The following is a 16,600-nucleotide window of genomic DNA, read 5'->3' as shown; positions in this document are numbered from 1 at the left end:
ATATAGGTACCTAGGTACCCCTGAGACCTTTGTTTTGTACCTCACAGCCACCTCTTGGCGTACTATAAAAGATGGCAGGATGGTTCGTGCGGCGTCAAGTTAATCACCTTCAAGCCCTCTGATTCTAGTATTTTCTGATATGTCATACTTTATTTACCGCTTATCACATCCGTTATGCGTTTCAATTTAATTTCCTTTAATTTGGGAAAAGATTTCACTTGGCTAATACATTTTTGATATCTCCCCTAAGTTATTGTGAGCAAGGGCTGAGCCTCCCATGAGTAGCGACTGAGTAAAGCGGCAAGAGATGGTGTAGAAGATAAGGGGCTAGAAAGGGCAACTTTTGGTGATGCAATGTGCAATAAGACTAACTCTCAGGGGCCGTAGGCAGCTTGGGATGGCTTTACAGGGAACCATAAAGTTATTAATACCAACTTAATAATGGTGTACGCCAGGGAAGAGAGTGGTATAGCCTTAGAGATGATCAGCAATGATGGTATTCGGAGAGTAGATGCAGTCACTATAACCTAGGACAGAAAAACTGAGCCTCAAGAACCAGTTTCGGTTCATTTAAAGGCACGCTAGGTTCACTACCTATCAAAGCACGATTGTTCACATCAACGATCATTCCTTTGTCGGCTTGTATCGCCTCGCCATCTTTAGAAGATCATTGGGGCCCCGAATATTCACCCTGTCTACCTAGGTAGGTAGCATAAGATCAAGTCAATCGTTATGAGAGCGCCGATGAATTTCCCTAATTACCTACCTACCTGCCAATAGGTACCTAGGTGAGTAGATGGGTAGGTGGGTAATTAGGTAGACAATTCTAACGGTGACTCCCATTTTTAAGAGAGCCAACAATGTTTGCCCATCCTCGATTCAACTAGAACTGGTCGTTTCGCTACCGATCTAGGTAGGTAGGCGCCTATGCTGCAAGTCCACTGTACGTAGAGCAAAGTGTACCTTGCTTCCAAACACCCCGAATGTCGAGCGTACGATCGATGTCCTCTAGAGGATTCCCCTCTATCAAAACCAAATCCGCCCTCAACCCTTCCGCGATCCTCCCCCTATCCTTCAAACGCAACCTCTTGGCAACCAACGAAGTACCTGCTATCAATGCCTCTTTGGGGGTAAAATCACACTTAGCAACAAGGGTAGCTAGTTCCTGGTGGGCAGAAAGCCCAAAGGCAGTTCCCAGTGCCGGTCCAGCAGAGTCGGAGCCCCTGGGAAGATGGCGTTAGCAGGGAACAGGGAGTCGGGTAGGGCCTTAACGTCGGCTAAAACTTACATAATGATATCAATTCCTGCCGCTTTCAGTTTTCGGACGGTTTGGTAGGCATATTCTACCTTAGACTCGTCATTCGCAAGCGCCATGCATTTGCAAAGATTTTGCTTGCCCTGCGAGTTCAAGAATTTTGAGGCTCGAGGATCATTGGAATATCTTTCTTGCTCTCGCTGACCTTCAGTTGTTAGACTTGCGATCGCTACTAAAGTCGGGTTACAATGCCTATAATCGAACATTAATTCCCGAATCCCTAATCGAAGAACCACAGAATCGTGAGGAGAAAACATACGCGTTGTTAGCTAGATACGCATCTATAACCTCCTGAGTAGGTGGCTGGTCGCAGAAAGTGTGCGTTAGTCCATCGATACCGAGACGCAAGATTTGCAAAGTCCCCTGAAGACTCGTAGCATGGGCGACAGTAAGTAAGCCGTTCTGGTGAGCAACATCGATGATGTCTTTCTGCAGTTCCAACGACGGCAGGTTCGGCTTCACAGACAAGCCGTTACCATCCTCATGCATCAGCTTGATGTAATCAGCCTTATCTTCGACACGATCTCGAATAAAAGCTTCGACATCAGCCCTATTCTTCAGATCCGGCCATGTCGCAACCCTAGCTAGCGTCTAAATATGTCGTGTAAGTCTTGGCAAAAAATATACATCATGTCTCGGATAGCTACGGACCTCTTCAGATTTGTCGTGAGCTGTAATAATAGCTGTAGGCCATCCTCCAGACACGGTAGCGCTTTGGCTCGCGGTTTTGAAATCAGCGGAGTTAGGATCGTTGAGAGCGCGAGATCTCAATTCGGCAAGATTCTCGACTTCCTGATGCATATCACAGACGGTAGTGACGCCGAATTTCAACGCCTGGCCTAGGACTGTGTTCTGTTCGTCGATATGGGCGTGGATGTGCCCATCGATAATTCCAGGAATTAGCGTATGTCCGGGCTTCGAGATAACGACGGTTGATGCGTCAGGCGCATTCAATGATCCCCTTGATACTTGTTTGACCAAGCCATTCTCCACCAGCACGCTACCGGATGGGATCTCATTTTCACCATCGAAGATACGAATATCTTTAATGAGTAGTGTCTGAGACATTATTATCTGTCGTGGGGTTATAAAAAAAGATCCGAGGTATGTTAAGCAGTACTTTGAGAAGTGTCCTAGGAGGCCGTTATTGGTAACAGGTCGAAGGATAACTTAAATAGTAACCGTAGCGTGCAATATGGAACGACACAAATGTGTCTACTTATAGCTGTAGAGTGAGACTTGCAGGCGCCTCTTACCGGACATCCGAAGCCGGTTCCTGAAAGCACGAGACGAGAGAGTATAGGCGATAGACTCGGATACCTCAAGTAGGTAGATAATCGCGAAGAGACCGACGAAGTTGCTGACATAAGGAAGAATACGCACACAATGTGGACTAAACCCAACATCTGTTTCGAAACCTGGTCGATTCCCTTGCTCTACGACTCCATATTTGCTCGCTATTGGGTTCTGTTATATCCGTGCCGCATTCGCCGTTCAACTCTAATCCACAATATCTTAGCGTTACCAATATGGTATCCGCATCGCGTTTAAATTCAGTGCCGATTATAGACTTTGTGAAAGAACCGAGTAATCCGATATATGTTGGCGATGTAGAAGAATACTATCTTACTTTCTCGGGGCGCGTTCCGGGCTCGGCTTTTGTGGAAAAGCCACCGCCACAGATAAACATTGAACGCTTTCGACTAGGTACCTAAAGTTTCCCCTGAGGTACGTACTCTCCCCCCTTTTTATTCTTACTCCTAGTGAAAAGAACTATTAATTATCATTATTATATTCCCAAGCAATCGAATGTCACTACTATTAATTCCCAAAACATTACCTTGAAATTCCGATTCTCCCTCCAATCCAATCACTCAAATGCCCTTATTCTATACTCAATCCCTTCGTTACGCTCCCAAACTGGGCATCGAGCATATCCCAGATATAACTCCTCTTATGATCCCAAATGCCACTCCCAGCCTTCGGGAAAATCCGATTCGCGGTCTGCATATAGGTAGATGAGAGACGGAACACATCATTCTCGGGCATAGGCTCCGTACTCGTGAGCCGAGGTACAGCGACCTCCGCTCTACGGCGCTTCATCTCGCCGAGGACGCGAACCAGGTGCTGGGCCACGACCTCGGCGCCCATAGTCCACGAAGCGTTCACGTAGCCGATGACGAACATTAGATTCGGTACGTCCTGGATCATGGACCCTTTCCAAGTATACTTCTGAGCTGCATCGATCTCGACGCCGTCGACGGATAGCTTCATGCCGCCCGCGAACTGCAGCTTCAGTCCTGTCGCCGCGATGATTATGTCCGGCTTCATCGATTGCCCAGAGACCAGCTGGATCTCGGTCGCGGTAACGGTCTTGATTGTGTCTGTGATAATGTTGGCTTTGCCTGACCGCAGCGCAGCGTAGAAGTCCCCACCAGGGCTGGCGCAGACCCGCTGGGTCCAAGGGCCGTACTTGGGGTTGAAGTGTGGGTTCACGCCGATATGAGCTGGTAGTAGTTTGGTGATAGCGTTTTGCCAGAGGGCCTTCACCTTGGCGGGAGACTTGAGGCAGTAGTTATAGAACATCGTAGACGCGATAATGGAGCGTGTCCTCCTGAACATCGACTTCAGGCCTGTGGATAGGAAAAATTCGATGAATCTTACAATGAAGCCCTCCTGTCGCTTTTTGGGTTGTGGCACGATGTATGTCGGACTTCGCTGTAGCATTGTTATGCTTTTGGTCTTTTCGGCCATTGAAGGTATTATGGTGATGGCCGTGGCACCGCTTCCGATCACGACCACATCTTTCCCTGCATAATCCAACTCTTTCGGCCAGAATTGCGGGTAAATCACTTGTCCTTCAAAGTTGCCCAATCCGGGAATCTTGGTATCCAGGGGTTGCGAATAGTCGTAGTAGCCGGTACCGATAAGTATGAATTTTGCGCGATACGTCAATGCTTTTCCTTCGCTGCTCGTCGTGGCGAGGGTCCATGATTTGGACTTAGAGCCCCAGTCGGCTGAAAGAACCTTGCGATTGAAGTGTATGTTCTTGTCGATGCCGTATGTTTCCGCCGACTTTTGTAGATAGGCGCGGATATTTTCTCCGCTGGCTAGTCTCTCGGCCCTATCCCACGGATTCCAGGAGAAGCCGAAAGTTACCATGTCGGAATCGGACCGGATGCCCGGGTAGCGGAAGAGATCCCATGTTCCGCCAAGTCGGGTCCGGCCGTCTAGAATCGCGTATGAGGCGCCGGGGACTTGGGTGGTGAGGTAATACGCTGCGTTAATACCCGATATTCCTGCTCCCACAATGATAACGTCAAAGTCAGTAGAAGATGTGGAGCCCCTGGTTGCTTTCTTAGAATCCTTCATCTTGACGAGATTATGAATGATAGTATGGCGCGTTTCACAAGCTAGGTCCAGGGGAGTTGGCTCGATGGAAGATATTAGAACTAAGAATGAATAGCGCCAGCTTGATTTTAGAACAAGGTCTACTAGGACAAAGGTAGGCAAATACCTGTATACATACCTAGTATGTAACAGCATGAAGTAATACTCGTACCTACTGAGATGCCATTTCAAGAACGGGTGCCTCGGTAGGAATCTAACCACCGAAGCAAGGGTTTAACTGTGCTTCCTCAATATCCCTGGTAGGCTAATTCTCTTAACCCGTACACAGATGAACCATCATACGTTGTCGGGATTTTAGTTTGGCCGTTTCATGAAGTTCGAGGATTTGCCAACCGACCCAAAACAACGCTTTGTGACGATGTCAGGGGGTAAAGTCACATCCCGAACTTACACATGTCCATCCTTCGAATCGGATTGCGAATAGAAGTATGGGGTAATCCAACCATCTGCGACTTTTGCATTGTCTAGTTGTTAACATCGTGATTAACGGTGATTGAAACCCGATGAAAGAATCCCGGGATAATAAAATGGGGAGCAATAAGGAGGTGTAAAGATGGAGAATTAACATTCAGCGGTGGCCCGAGGTTCGTTTTACGTATAAAGTTAAGATTTGCGATGGGGCTTGCAGAGGCCTCCTGAAAGCTGAAGCAATATCCGATGAGTTGCATATTCCGCCTATTCACGTTATACAGGTAGTATTAGCATTCGTCGCCGAGGCGACCCACTTATATCCGTCATATCCCGGTCTACTTAAATGATTTCTGTGCACAGACCACATACTCTTTGTAAACCGAAATCGATAAGCTCCTGCCCCTCCACCAAATTGAACCCCTCCAAAGCTGTGATAAGAAAAAAGTTGGTCGCGACAACATTGGAGAGAATTCAAGCTGAAATTTCAAGATGGCGCCATACGATAGCGACTCTTCCGCTGGAGAGGAGGACGAGTTTACGGAGACTAATGTGCTCCTCGGATATGCATCAAAAGACCCTGGCGATGAGACAATAAGTCGTCTGGGAGGCCGTCCTGTATGTGGTTCTACGCTGTTTCTATTTCTTCTAATCCAATAACATTAACATCGATTAAAGGAATGGCTCGATGAAAGCAGCCCGCCGTCAGCAGCACTCGCGCGGTGTAATATCTGCAAGGACTTGATGGTCCTCCTATTACAACTAGATGGTGAACTACCAGAACGCTTCCCCGGCCATGAGCGGCGGTTATATGTCTTCTCATGCCGGCGCAAAAGCTGTCGCCGAAGAGAGGGAAGCATTCGCACTCTACGTAGTGTGCGGATAGCACCCAGTAGCACAGTGTCGAATGTTTCCGCGAAAGCTACGAAGGACAAGAAAGATGAGAAGCCAAAGCCCAAAGAAGAAGCACCAAAATCGCAACCACCATCTAATCTAGGAGAGACCCTATTCGGCGCCAAAACAATGGGATCTCCGTCTGGATCCGCAAATCCATTCTCTACAACTGTCTCTTCGTCCGGCAATAGCAATCCCTTCGCCAGCCCCATCAATCCATTCAGCAGTTCCCCAGCACCCCCCAAGGAAACAAAACCCGAACCCGAACCCGAACCCGAGTCCGAGTTCGCCTCACAATCACTCACAACCAAAACCACAACCGCAGACGAGATAAAAGACCTGCCCAAAACCTTCGCCGAAACCCTTTCCCTCAACAACCCACAAACCCAAGCCCCATCAACCCCACCCGAGCCCTGGCCCGCCGCGGCACAGCAACCGTCACCATACCCCATATCCTACCTCTCCGAAGCCGACTACGAGACCCTCGACCCAACCCCAGCGCCGATCCCACAAAACACGCGCATGGACATAGACTCGACCGACAACAGCAAGGGCGGGAAAGAAGACCGCGAAGTCTTTGAGTCGACCATGGACACCACGTTCCAGAAATTCGCAGACCGGCTCTCGCAGAACCCGGAACAGGCCATCCGGTACGAGTTCGGGGGGCAGCCACTGCTGTACTCGAAGACGGACACGGTGGGGAAGTTACTCCATGTAGCGACACCAGGCAACGGCCCTGGGAATGGGGTGACGACGACAGGGGGAGGCATCCCGCGGTGTACGAATTGCGGCGCTGGAAGGACTTTTGAGGTGCAGATGACCCCGCATGCGATTACGGAGCTGGAGGCTGAGGAGTTGTCGCTAGAAGGTATGGATTGGGGAACTATTATCGTGGGTGTATGTGAGCGGGATTGCCAGATGCGGGGGGTGGCGGAGGGGCAGGTTGGGTATGTGGAGGAGTGGGCTGGGGTGCAGTGGGAGGAGTTGACGGGGCGGCGGTGATGATGGCTGGAATAACTGAGAAAAGCATCCATGGATGTAAAGAAGAAAAAAGTAGCTGAGAGCTTCGTATCGAGTAATGAACAAGATATTTACCTATACTGATTCCATCAGGGGTTCGGTAGTGACACAAAATCCAACCTGTAAACCGGACCAGCTTATTTCTAAATCTAGGCCACAAGAAGGGCTGGGAAACATTACCATCTCTTCTAGTCAAGTTATCGACCAAGATAAAATTAGCAGATTACAGTTACGCAAATACGGATCAACACGAGAAATTCATTCATATCATCATTTTTATTCATTTCCCACTTCTCATAACGGCCCATCTAGGTGTAGCTAACCGTCGTGGGGAATAAGTAAGCAGCAGCACACCCAGCAAGTCAAGTTCAGAATCCCCGAACCGTCACCCGTAACGCCAAAGACAGGTTTTGTCCCATCCTTTTTTCCCAATGCTGGTTCGCGAATCCACTCCGTTGGCCCCCTTTCCACTATTCATGACCTCGACCATGACCGCCTCCCCAGACGCAGAAGACCCTGACCCAGTAGGCATGTACCTAGGCGAGATAAACGGATTTGGTTGATTTGGCTGATCGATAGCTCAATCAAACAGTCTCTTCCCAAGCCCGACGAATGACCCTCGAGAACATATCTACGTTAACATCCTCGCGGACCTCGCTCTTCTTTGCCTCGTTCTCTGGGTTCTTCGGGATCTGGACGACACCGCCCTCGACCTTCCATCCCGCAGTCTCAGTAACGAACTTCAGCGCAGCCTGGTCCTCAAGACCGAGCCACTGCTCCAGCACGCTCAGCTCGATCTCGCGGTAAGCGTGGGAGACCAGGGTAGCGATACGGATGCGGATAAGCTCCTCGAAGCCGTCGATATCCGTCGTCAAGTCGGCATACAGGTCGTCAGAGTCCAGAGTTGCCCAGAAGCGCGCATACTGTGCACCTTGTAACTGTGAGTTAAGCTCGCGCAGCTTGCTGATGGCCTCAGGGAGTTCCGCGCGCGGGTTCGGCGCCATCAGGTGCGGTGGGATGAGGTGGAGCGCTAGCGCGAACTGCGGGGACGGGAAGCATGTTAGGGCTTTGACGAGAATGTTGGTGATGACTTCGTCCTTAACACGGTCGTTATTTAGCTGGTACCTTCGTTTGGGGGAATATATGCTGTTAGCTAGTCTGTTCTTCGTAGTATAGAGGAGAGGGGGATGAAGCAAGAGCAGAGCAAGACGTAGTCAACTTGGAAGGTCAGAGGCAAAATAAATAAACATCCGAACGGCGTGTTGCCGTGTGTCAGGTAATAGGAAACGTGTGGGAATTAATTCATCATTCCAACCAACGAAGACGCGAGAACTAACAAAAACCCTTATACAAAATAGAGTTAAAACTTACAGCTTCAGTAACGTCCGGTTCGCATTAGAATCCGTATATCTATTCTCGCATTGTAGGCGCAGGTAGTCCTCAAGGTTACCGACGGCCTCGGGGTTGTATCGTTCGAGACCGCTGATAATGTTGGTGATCTCCTCAGGACGCTCCTGGGGGTCTTCGGAATCCATCTTGTAAGTTACTCGCCGATGTTAGTTCGAAACGAGTTCTTTCACGATGATGATGGAGGTTCGAGGAGAAAAGTCGGTTTTGGTGGGGCAACGATCAAGTTGGCGAAGTTGAAGAAGTTTTGGATTTGTGCTTGTGCGCGCTAATCCATAGAGGGACTAGTGTACTTTGTTATACCTCATTACTTCATAGCCCCTCAGTAGTGCAAATATGTATTTAAAATAGCTTATGTCATTAAAGCTCAAAGCTTTAACTCACTCTGCACTCTATCAGACCTGAACAAGAATTCCATAATTATGAGCTCAAAAGCAAACACAAAGTCCATTATAATAGCCATATTTATTGTTATTTTATACTACTGGTATCTCTACGCCTTCCAAACCGTCTCTAATTCTAACAACTCCCCACCTATTTACCGTGTGTCCCAACAATAACCCCCTAGGAAATCATGCTATCTATTCAACAACCAAGAGACTAGATCCAGTCATGTCCTCGGGAATAGGAAGACCCATAGCAGTTAAGATAGTAGGAGCAACATCTCCCAGAACACCGTCAGTCTTCTTCAATGACCATCCCTGAGGCGCGTTGTCCATGATGAGAGGAACCTTGTTAGTGGTATGAGAGGTCTTAGGCTTGCCATCGGGGAATTTCATCTCCTCGGCGTTGCCATGGTCCGCAGTGATGAAGAGGATGTAACCTTCCTTCTTGCAAGCGTCACGGATCACACCAATAGCCTTATCGGTAGCTTCGCATCCGACAATGGCCGCCTCGTATACACCAGTGTGGCCAACCATATCCGGAGGAGCGAAGTTATTCATGACGAACGGGAACTGCTGCTCACCAAGTCGCTTAGCAACCTGTTTCGCAACGCCATCCGCGCTCATCTCAGGGGCCTTGTCGTAAGTCGCAACACTCTTATTAGAAGGAACCAGATCTTGAGTCTCGTCGCGGGTCTCCAGAGCGAAGACCTTCTCAACACCACCGTTGAAGAAGAATGTAACGTGGGCGTACTTCTCCGTCTCGGCAATGTGAACTTGCTTGACACCTTGCTTGCCTAGCCATTCAGCCAACACGTTGCCCATACGTTGAGGTTCAAACGCAATCTCGAAGGGATAGTCGCCCTTGTATTGCGTCATGGTAACTAGGTTAATCTTAGGGTAGGGGAAATCAGGTCTAGGAGATTGATCAACGCCTCCGAGCAATTGAGTAATTTGTCGAACACGATCCGATCGATAGTTGAAGAAGAAGACCTCATCACCGTCCTTGATACGGGCTTCTTGGCCACCAACAATGATAGGCTTGAGGAACTCATCATTCTCACCCTTCTCATAACGTTCTTTAACAGTCTTGACTGGGTCAGAGCTCTCTTCTCCCTCGCCGAGAACCATACCCTTCAAGGCAAGCTCAACTCTTTCCCATCGCTTATCTCGGTCCATAGCATAGTATCGACCAACAACGGTGGCGATCTCACCGATGCCAATCTCCTTTGCTGTTTCGACGAGCTCTTGCATGTAGCCAGCTCCGGACTTAGGGTCGGTATCACGGCCATCGCCGAAGAAGTGGATGTAGACTTTTGGAACTCCGGCAGCCTTGGCGGCCTTTAGAAGAGCGTATAGGTGAGTTTGTTTGGAGTGCTAGAAACCCGAGTCAGCAGTTAAAACGCAGAATTTTCCAGTCGATTCAACGTACAACACCACCGTGGGAGACGAGACCGCAGAGATGAAGTCTTCCATTTCCATTCTTGGCTCTTTCCAGGACATTCTTGATAACATCGTTGTTGGCTAACTCTCCCTTCTTGATAGTCAGATCGATTCGGACGACATCTTGCCATACGACTCTTCCAGCACCAATGTTCAAATGTCCAACTTCGGAGTTGCCCATTAATCCCTCAGGAAGACCGACAGCGAGAGAAGAGGCCTCTAGCTCGGTGAAACCGGTGGTGCTCTTGGAAAGCTCGTCCATGACTGGGGTCTTGGCGGCAGCGATAGCGTCTCCATTTTTGGGAGACTCGGCGGAGGGAATACCCCAACCGTCAATCACGACTGTACGTTCGTAAGGCGTAAAAGATTAGCCAGCAGATCTCGAGATAGATAAGGATGTAGCAAGCAAAAACGAAGTAATCAGGTTGTCTAGCTCTAGATATCTGAGCAGGAGGGGCAAGGGACGCAGAAGAGAAAGGAGGTTTAGACGTACTCAAACAGGCCTTTTGCTTTGGTGTAGTCATTATTATGCTTCTAATGATATTTATTTCTTCTTTCTTAACAATGTGAGTCTATTTGAACAATAGGAGAGGTTTTAGGGAAGGGAAAGAAGAGAAGTGTTGAGTTATTTTCTGCAGACGCAGTGACCTGGAGTTGTAAGTGTTGAGATGTTTCGCATGATGGTGGGCTGCTATGGATTATCACCTATGGTGGGGGGATTTTCTATGCTCCGTCCAATAATCCGCCTATCGATAACTATTATTCCCCTCAGTTTTATTTATAGAAATACGTAAATACCTCGATACGCACATGTAAATGAAAAGTTGAATACTTTCGTACCATTCGATATTTATATTCTTACTTGTAATTAACAATTCGATTCATATCCAAATTCATTCATCTATATGATATGGATATCTCCAAAAGTCAACAATTCAATAGCATCCCCGGAGAACCCCACCATATCAGGTGAATTTTCATTTGACGTCAATGCACGTCGGAGGGACCCGCTTCAAGCTCCGACCTAGCGGAACCGCGCAACCCTGCCAGCGCTTTGTACAATGCTACAGAAGCTACGATCGAATCATCATCAACGAGATTACCTCGATTGATCTCTAGCTCCGTTAATAAGTTCGACGCTGCATTCAGCTTTCGCCTTAGCCATCAAGGTTCACCTTTGCACGCAGCAATATATCACTTTCGACCCTCCCGCCAATCGAGCATCTTAGTATTACATATTCACTAGGTACTCGTCGCAATTCTCGCGTTTAACACCACCCATCCTCACCAACCACCAACCACCAAAAACAAAACAGCGTCAACGCTCAAAATGCCATCCTCAACCTCCAACCCCCAACCCGTCGCCATGCCCGACGGCCTCAATCCCGACACACTAGACACCCTAACCGAGCTAGCCGTCCTCCTAAACCGTCTACGCATGCCAACAAGCACGAACGGGGGCACACCAGCCGCCGGTTCAACACCCCTTCCACCACCTCCAACGTCCGTCCCCTCGCTCCACCACTCGCAACCTCAGACAGCGAACGGCGCGACAACAACAACCAACACAGGCGAGCTATCGCTAAAAGAGATCGCACCCGCGGCCGACGTGCTAAAGCACCGGTTCCAGCGCGCAAGGGCACTAGTAAGGGGTTTACCTGATGTGAATCGCACGATGACAGAGCAGGAGGCGGAGATTGCGGCGTTGGAGGGACGATTGGCTAGACAGCGAGATATGCTTGCGCGGCTGAGGGAGATGGGGGCGCAATTGGCGGTTGGGGATGAGGAGAAGATGGTTGTTGATTAAGCCACGATGAGCTTGGGGGACCGCTGGATTGAGACGTGTGGGCTTTGGTGTTGGGTAAAGAACATCCCAAGAGTGAGGGAAATGAATAGGGAGGTGGAGGAGGAGAATGGGAAAGGGGGGAGACATTGCATTCACATCAACAAGGAGTTACGGCGTTCAGGCTATGATACCACGAGAAGTGCTAGGACACGCTTTTCATAGGAGCAATGGTTCGTCATTGATAAGAACTATTAGACTCTGGATTCGATTCCACCCGGTATTACAGAATACAAAGGAGGCAAAAATAAATGTGAACACCAACGCCATGCTCAGCTCTTGCTCGTGTGTCGAATCATCTCGGATTAAGTCGTAGCAATATATCGCGCTAGGGAACGAGGGTTAAGATATCGTCAGGAAGCTCGCGCACCAAGGATGCCTGCTTTTCGTAATATATCATCTGTGCTAAGGCTTGGGCTCCCGCATACTGAGTTCTCCCAAACGTCCGCCGGGATTCGCTTGTCTTCGGGTAAAGTACCCCAGTTCGGCGATGGTTCGCTCTTCAACCACTTGAAATCATCTACTTGGTCCCATTGGTTCTCACCTGTGACCTCTAACTTGGATGCCTATTCGAAAGTTTATCAGCAATCAAGTTTGTAACAGTCTCTGAAGATACTTACATAGAACTCGGGCAACGGCGCAAATCGCATTTCCGAACAATCTTCAATTATAGGATGACTTGCGCAATGCAGATATATGTCAACGTCCTTGCACTCATGTATACGGACTTGTCGCGCGGCGACCACGACGATGCTGTTCTGCAGACCGGTTATGTGTACAGGTCCTGAGACATGTCCGGCGATTATAAGGCTCTGCTTGATATTTTTCAACGCCAGCCCGGCAAATGGCGCACCCTTACTTGTAGGGACCGTCATATCCACAACACATCGCTCCAGATTCGTCAAGCTACCCGAAGATGTGGCCCTCGAGGCTGTCGAAGGCAACATGATATGTAATCCGGTGTGATCATATATGGAGATGCTCTTCGCGTTGGAAAAACTCGGCTTCCTCACACCTGACTGTTGCTCTACATCTTCGTTATAATCTTTCGAAGACGTGGTTGCGTTATTGGCAGCATTTATGGCATCGCGCTTCGCTGCGTCGAGTACCGGAGACTGTTTCGATCCGACATTACTAAAGGAGGTACGTTGTCGCGGGTCTACCTGCGTCTCTGCGCTGGGGGCTTGTTTAGAAGATTTGGATTTGAACTGGAAACGTGATTTCGGCGTAAAGCTGGCGGTCGCGTCGTTGAGCTTCTCGGTTAGAGCTTTCATGGCCTACGTACACATCAGAATAGGGGCCAAGATTCACCAGAGGATAGTGAATGGTACCTGAGAGTACGCTCGTTGATCATAGGCAGGGACATAGTCACCCGCGTCCATTACTTCGTTTGACAAGCGGGATATGCCGGCTAACACCGTATCTATGCAGTCTTGTCTCTCTCCACCTACATGAGAAATAGTTGCTAGGTCATCGATCTGGCCCTGGATAGCTTGGTTGAGTTAGTGTATGAAGGGATCTGCTGGTGCCTGTATAATAGCTCTCACCCGTTATTTCTGCTTGAAAATAGCGAAAGAATTTCTCCTTAGGGTCCGACATTTCGCGAGAATCGTGAGGCGACAGGTTGGGATTGGGTCTAAACGGAATAAAGATTTGAGTTTCCATTATGAAGTGCTTGCAAAGCAAATAACAAATATACAAGCAAATATTATGTTTGTTTTGAAAATACCTTAAAACTCCTTTGCTGCCTATTACTTATCTAAAGGTCCAGGTTTATACTAGGTGCCTAGTACCTAGTTATGCAGGCGGGTGTGGTAGATGATATATTCGTTGGGTAGTGAAACACAGCCAGCGGATATGGACAAAGACCAAAGACTGCCGGAGGTCACGATGGTCGGAACATGGCTTCGCGAATCTTTCCTATTACTGCTGCACTATGTCGTCGTTTGGTTGGAATGGTTGCATGTAATGGTTGCCTGTAAGTGGCAAGACAAGCTCCAGACCCGCAAACAAGAATGTTGGAGAAAGGATAAGCCATATAAATGGAGGGGCATCGCCTTTATCGACTGGTTCGGCAAGATCCGGTCATGGCGGGGTACAGACGACACCTTGCTATTAACCAATAGTGTCGCGATTACCTCCAACATTCACGGGCACTTACCTCTTCAGGGTCCGTACTACCCTGTCGGGAAAGTCTCCTAATCCGAGATCCGGGAGAGTGACGTAGCTCTTTTACCACTATTCCCTAGGTACCCTCAACGCCATTTCCGATCACCATATTTCTGCCCCAACTTCTAGCATTTGCCAATTACCAATTCGTACTAAGAGATCAGAATAACGACTTTAGATATGTTTCGATAAGCAAGCCGAGACAATATTTACAAAATTCAATATGATAATATCTACATTATCGATTTCCATTCAACCTTTCTTTCACCCCAACATATCAAACGAGGCAGTAACATTTGTATGTTGTCTAGCATGAAGACGCATCTGAAATGGCTCCAATAGCCTTATGCCTTACCTCTAGAATTCTTCAAAGGTTAGCAATGGGCATTGTTTTGAAGCCCTCCTCAATTGTCTAGCGTCAACCGTCTAGCGCCCCAGAACTAGGCACCACACTCGCCTAGGTTCCCATATCCGCCACCCTTTACATGGCTGAAACATTTGTTGTCGGTGTTCTAACCGTCTTATTATACCGTCATCGAGGTTATTAGGAACCTTCTAAGCTTCCACTTCAAGGCAGACACAACAAAGGCGATAAGGATTCTCGCTTTGCGCAATACCCGGCACATCGTTGGGTCAGTGCTCCAATGATATCAAAGAAGCCTAAGAACCTTCGATACTATGGCCACATTTTCATCGAATATGGATCGATCGTATTTTCTGTACGGTGTGGTGCAAGTAATCGACTGGTCCGACTTATTCCATTTTCACTACGGTCTAAACAACAAACGGTCTGAGCAACAAAGTGCCCATATTGGGAAACCGTTAGAATTTAGTGAGTTATCAGTATAGAAAGCTAAACAACACCGTCCCCTCAAGAACCAGTCTTCCCTTACTTCTCATATTCCTACGACTCCCTTCCCTCATCCCCTTCAAACTCTTATCTTCCACAGTTTCGGTTCGTGCAAATAGTAGTTTCGTGAATGTATCTGATCTTACCCGCCTCAACCCTGAAGAAGTTGGTACTTGCGGTCCCGTCTGGCTTAGCAGCATCGATGAACGGGAAGTCGTTGAAGATATCTAATCCGCCAACTTCTTCATCGATCACGTATCTCCGGTTCTCGATCTTGAATGCCGACGGGAACTGTGGCATCGTGCACGTGTTGGCCGACGCCCGTCCGCCAGCGCCCGTGTAAGACCCGCCTTCGAGACGCGCGCACTACAGCAACAACAATCAGCAATTTCTGAGGAAACAGGAGCAACGCATCTTCAGCTATCTCGATCGAGAGTACTGCGCTCCCAAAAAGAATAATCCGAAAGAGGAAGAAATGGATTTTTGACACATACCGGCGTACCATACGGCACCTTGACCGTGCCATCACCCCAACTATCAAGATACGCATCACCCGCCGCCTTAATGACATCCCTCGCATCACGCTTGTCCTCGGGAATAACATCCCAAGTCTCCGTCTTAGTCCAGTACAGCTGACCTGTAGCATTGAAAGCCCAGTCCCCGTCATTCGCGACAACGGATTGGATAGTAGTGATCTTGTCGTCAGTGAAGAGCATGCGTGTGGCGATGACGTAGGGCGCCTTATTGGTTGCGGCCGAGATCTCCGTAAAGGTCGCGCACTCGACGCTGTCGTGCAGGCTGCGGTTGAAGTCGATCGTGATCGCCTGGCTCAACACCCCCTTCGTAATGTCCGTCGGCGCGTCGTTCTCCAGGTACGTCACGTTCTCCGCGAGAGCAGGTAGCGCCGGGTCTCCTGCCGCTTGCGCCTTGATGTACGCGTCCGTTGCTGCGATGAGCTGCTCGCGTGTGCATGCTGCTGACGCCTTCGAGGCCAGCGCCGCGCTTAGGAAGAGGGTCGAGTAGATCATTGTTCCTTATTCCTTGGCTCCCTCTTTTACACGGGATGTTTTAGAAACTAGGGGGACAGAATCCTAGTCCGAGTTATGGGGGTGGATAGACGAGAGGACATCCCTTTATTTTGTAAGGGGTAAAGCCGAAAAAGGAGGGGCTCCTCAATTTTTCCTAAGCCGCCTCATTTTGGCTTATATCCCGGCTTATTAAAGGGGGGATGGCAGTTGTAATTGAGGTGGGTATACTGCTATTTACAGAATCGTCTGCTTCGCTAGATGAAGTTGGGGTATTTGCTTCATTTATTGTCAAACTTGATAATTAATAAATTGTCCGCCCGCTTTCGATATCTATTAAACGGAGAGTCTAGGCCGTTATGTGTTTCTAAGACAGGTGTTGCTCCTCCGTGGCGAGAGCCAGTTTAGCCGTAATCTCAGATTGCCGGATTC

General features: G+C 48.7%; 8 protein-coding genes across 8 annotated transcripts; 2 read left to right on the top strand and 6 right to left on the bottom strand.

Annotated features, from left to right (window-relative positions):
* Positions 1 to 747: 747 nt before the first annotated feature.
* Positions 748 to 2,613, bottom strand: GGS22DRAFT_120314 (uncharacterized protein). The gene is made up of 4 exons (XM_047958205.1): positions 1,967 to 2,613; positions 1,575 to 1,906; positions 1,289 to 1,507; positions 748 to 1,223 (listed from the first exon to the last, which is right to left on the bottom strand). Exons 1-4 carry the CDS (start codon positions 2,381 to 2,383, stop codon positions 926 to 928), a joined length of 1,266 nt encoding a protein of 421 aa, XP_047820834.1. The 5' UTR covers positions 2,384 to 2,613; the 3' UTR covers positions 748 to 925.
* Positions 2,614 to 3,199: 586 nt separating this feature from the next.
* On the bottom strand, positions 3,200 to 4,687 carry GGS22DRAFT_187079 (FAD/NAD(P)-binding domain-containing protein; the record flags this gene model as incomplete). Its single annotated transcript, XM_047964541.1, has 1 exon — positions 3,200 to 4,687. The coding sequence occupies one exon, from the start codon at positions 4,685 to 4,687 to the stop codon at positions 3,200 to 3,202; it is 1,488 nt and encodes a 495-aa protein (XP_047820833.1).
* Positions 4,688 to 5,548: 861 nt separating this feature from the next.
* On the top strand, positions 5,549 to 7,119 carry GGS22DRAFT_159152 (programmed cell death protein 2). Its single transcript, XM_047960751.1, has 2 exons — positions 5,549 to 5,752; positions 5,813 to 7,119. Exons 1-2 carry the CDS (start codon positions 5,627 to 5,629, stop codon positions 7,028 to 7,030), a joined length of 1,344 nt encoding a protein of 447 aa, XP_047820832.1. The 5' UTR covers positions 5,549 to 5,626; the 3' UTR covers positions 7,031 to 7,119.
* Positions 7,120 to 7,305: 186 nt separating this feature from the next.
* On the bottom strand, positions 7,306 to 8,687 carry GGS22DRAFT_159151 (eukaryotic translation initiation factor 3 subunit K). Its single transcript, XM_047960750.1, has 2 exons — positions 8,420 to 8,687; positions 7,306 to 8,173 (listed from the first exon to the last, which is right to left on the bottom strand). The coding sequence occupies exons 1-2, from the start codon at positions 8,581 to 8,583 to the stop codon at positions 7,633 to 7,635; spliced, it is 705 nt and encodes a 234-aa protein (XP_047820831.1). The 5' UTR covers positions 8,584 to 8,687; the 3' UTR covers positions 7,306 to 7,632.
* Positions 8,688 to 8,901: 214 nt separating this feature from the next.
* Positions 8,902 to 11,049, bottom strand: GGS22DRAFT_159148 (BPG-independent). Its single transcript, XM_047960749.1, has 3 exons — positions 10,775 to 11,049; positions 10,271 to 10,623; positions 8,902 to 10,215 (listed from the first exon to the last, which is right to left on the bottom strand). The coding sequence occupies exons 1-3, from the start codon at positions 10,803 to 10,805 to the stop codon at positions 9,037 to 9,039; spliced, it is 1,563 nt and encodes a 520-aa protein (XP_047820830.1). The 5' UTR covers positions 10,806 to 11,049; the 3' UTR covers positions 8,902 to 9,036.
* A 159-nt stretch (positions 11,050 to 11,208) lies between these two features.
* Positions 11,209 to 12,396, top strand: GGS22DRAFT_120273 (RNA polymerase II transcription mediator complex subunit 9-domain-containing protein). The gene has a single exon (XM_047958204.1). The coding sequence runs from the start codon at positions 11,612 to 11,614 to the stop codon at positions 12,086 to 12,088; it is 477 nt and encodes a 158-aa protein (XP_047820829.1). The 5' UTR covers positions 11,209 to 11,611; the 3' UTR covers positions 12,089 to 12,396.
* Positions 12,283 to 13,899, bottom strand: GGS22DRAFT_120264 (TBCC-domain-containing protein). Its single transcript, XM_047958203.1, has 4 exons — positions 13,672 to 13,899; positions 13,456 to 13,616; positions 12,745 to 13,401; positions 12,283 to 12,690 (listed from the first exon to the last, which is right to left on the bottom strand). Exons 1-4 carry the CDS (start codon positions 13,787 to 13,789, stop codon positions 12,478 to 12,480), a joined length of 1,149 nt encoding a protein of 382 aa, XP_047820828.1. The 5' UTR covers positions 13,790 to 13,899; the 3' UTR covers positions 12,283 to 12,477.
* Positions 13,900 to 15,103: 1,204 nt separating this feature from the next.
* Positions 15,104 to 16,493, bottom strand: GGS22DRAFT_159145 (uncharacterized protein). Its single transcript, XM_047960748.1, has 2 exons — positions 15,638 to 16,493; positions 15,104 to 15,509 (listed from the first exon to the last, which is right to left on the bottom strand). Exons 1-2 carry the CDS (start codon positions 16,169 to 16,171, stop codon positions 15,231 to 15,233), a joined length of 813 nt encoding a protein of 270 aa, XP_047820827.1. The 5' UTR covers positions 16,172 to 16,493; the 3' UTR covers positions 15,104 to 15,230.
* Positions 16,494 to 16,600: the final 107 nt, after the last annotated feature.

The sequence above is a fragment of the Annulohypoxylon maeteangense genome (genome assembly GCF_022496945.1).
Source record: "Annulohypoxylon maeteangense strain CBS 123835 unplaced genomic scaffold GGS22scaffold_5, whole genome shotgun sequence".
In the NCBI taxonomy this organism is placed as follows: Eukaryota; Fungi; Ascomycota; class Sordariomycetes; order Xylariales; family Hypoxylaceae; genus Annulohypoxylon; species Annulohypoxylon maeteangense.
The sequence above is the reverse complement of the archived record's forward strand: the minus strand, read 5'-3'. Positions and strand labels throughout refer to the sequence as shown.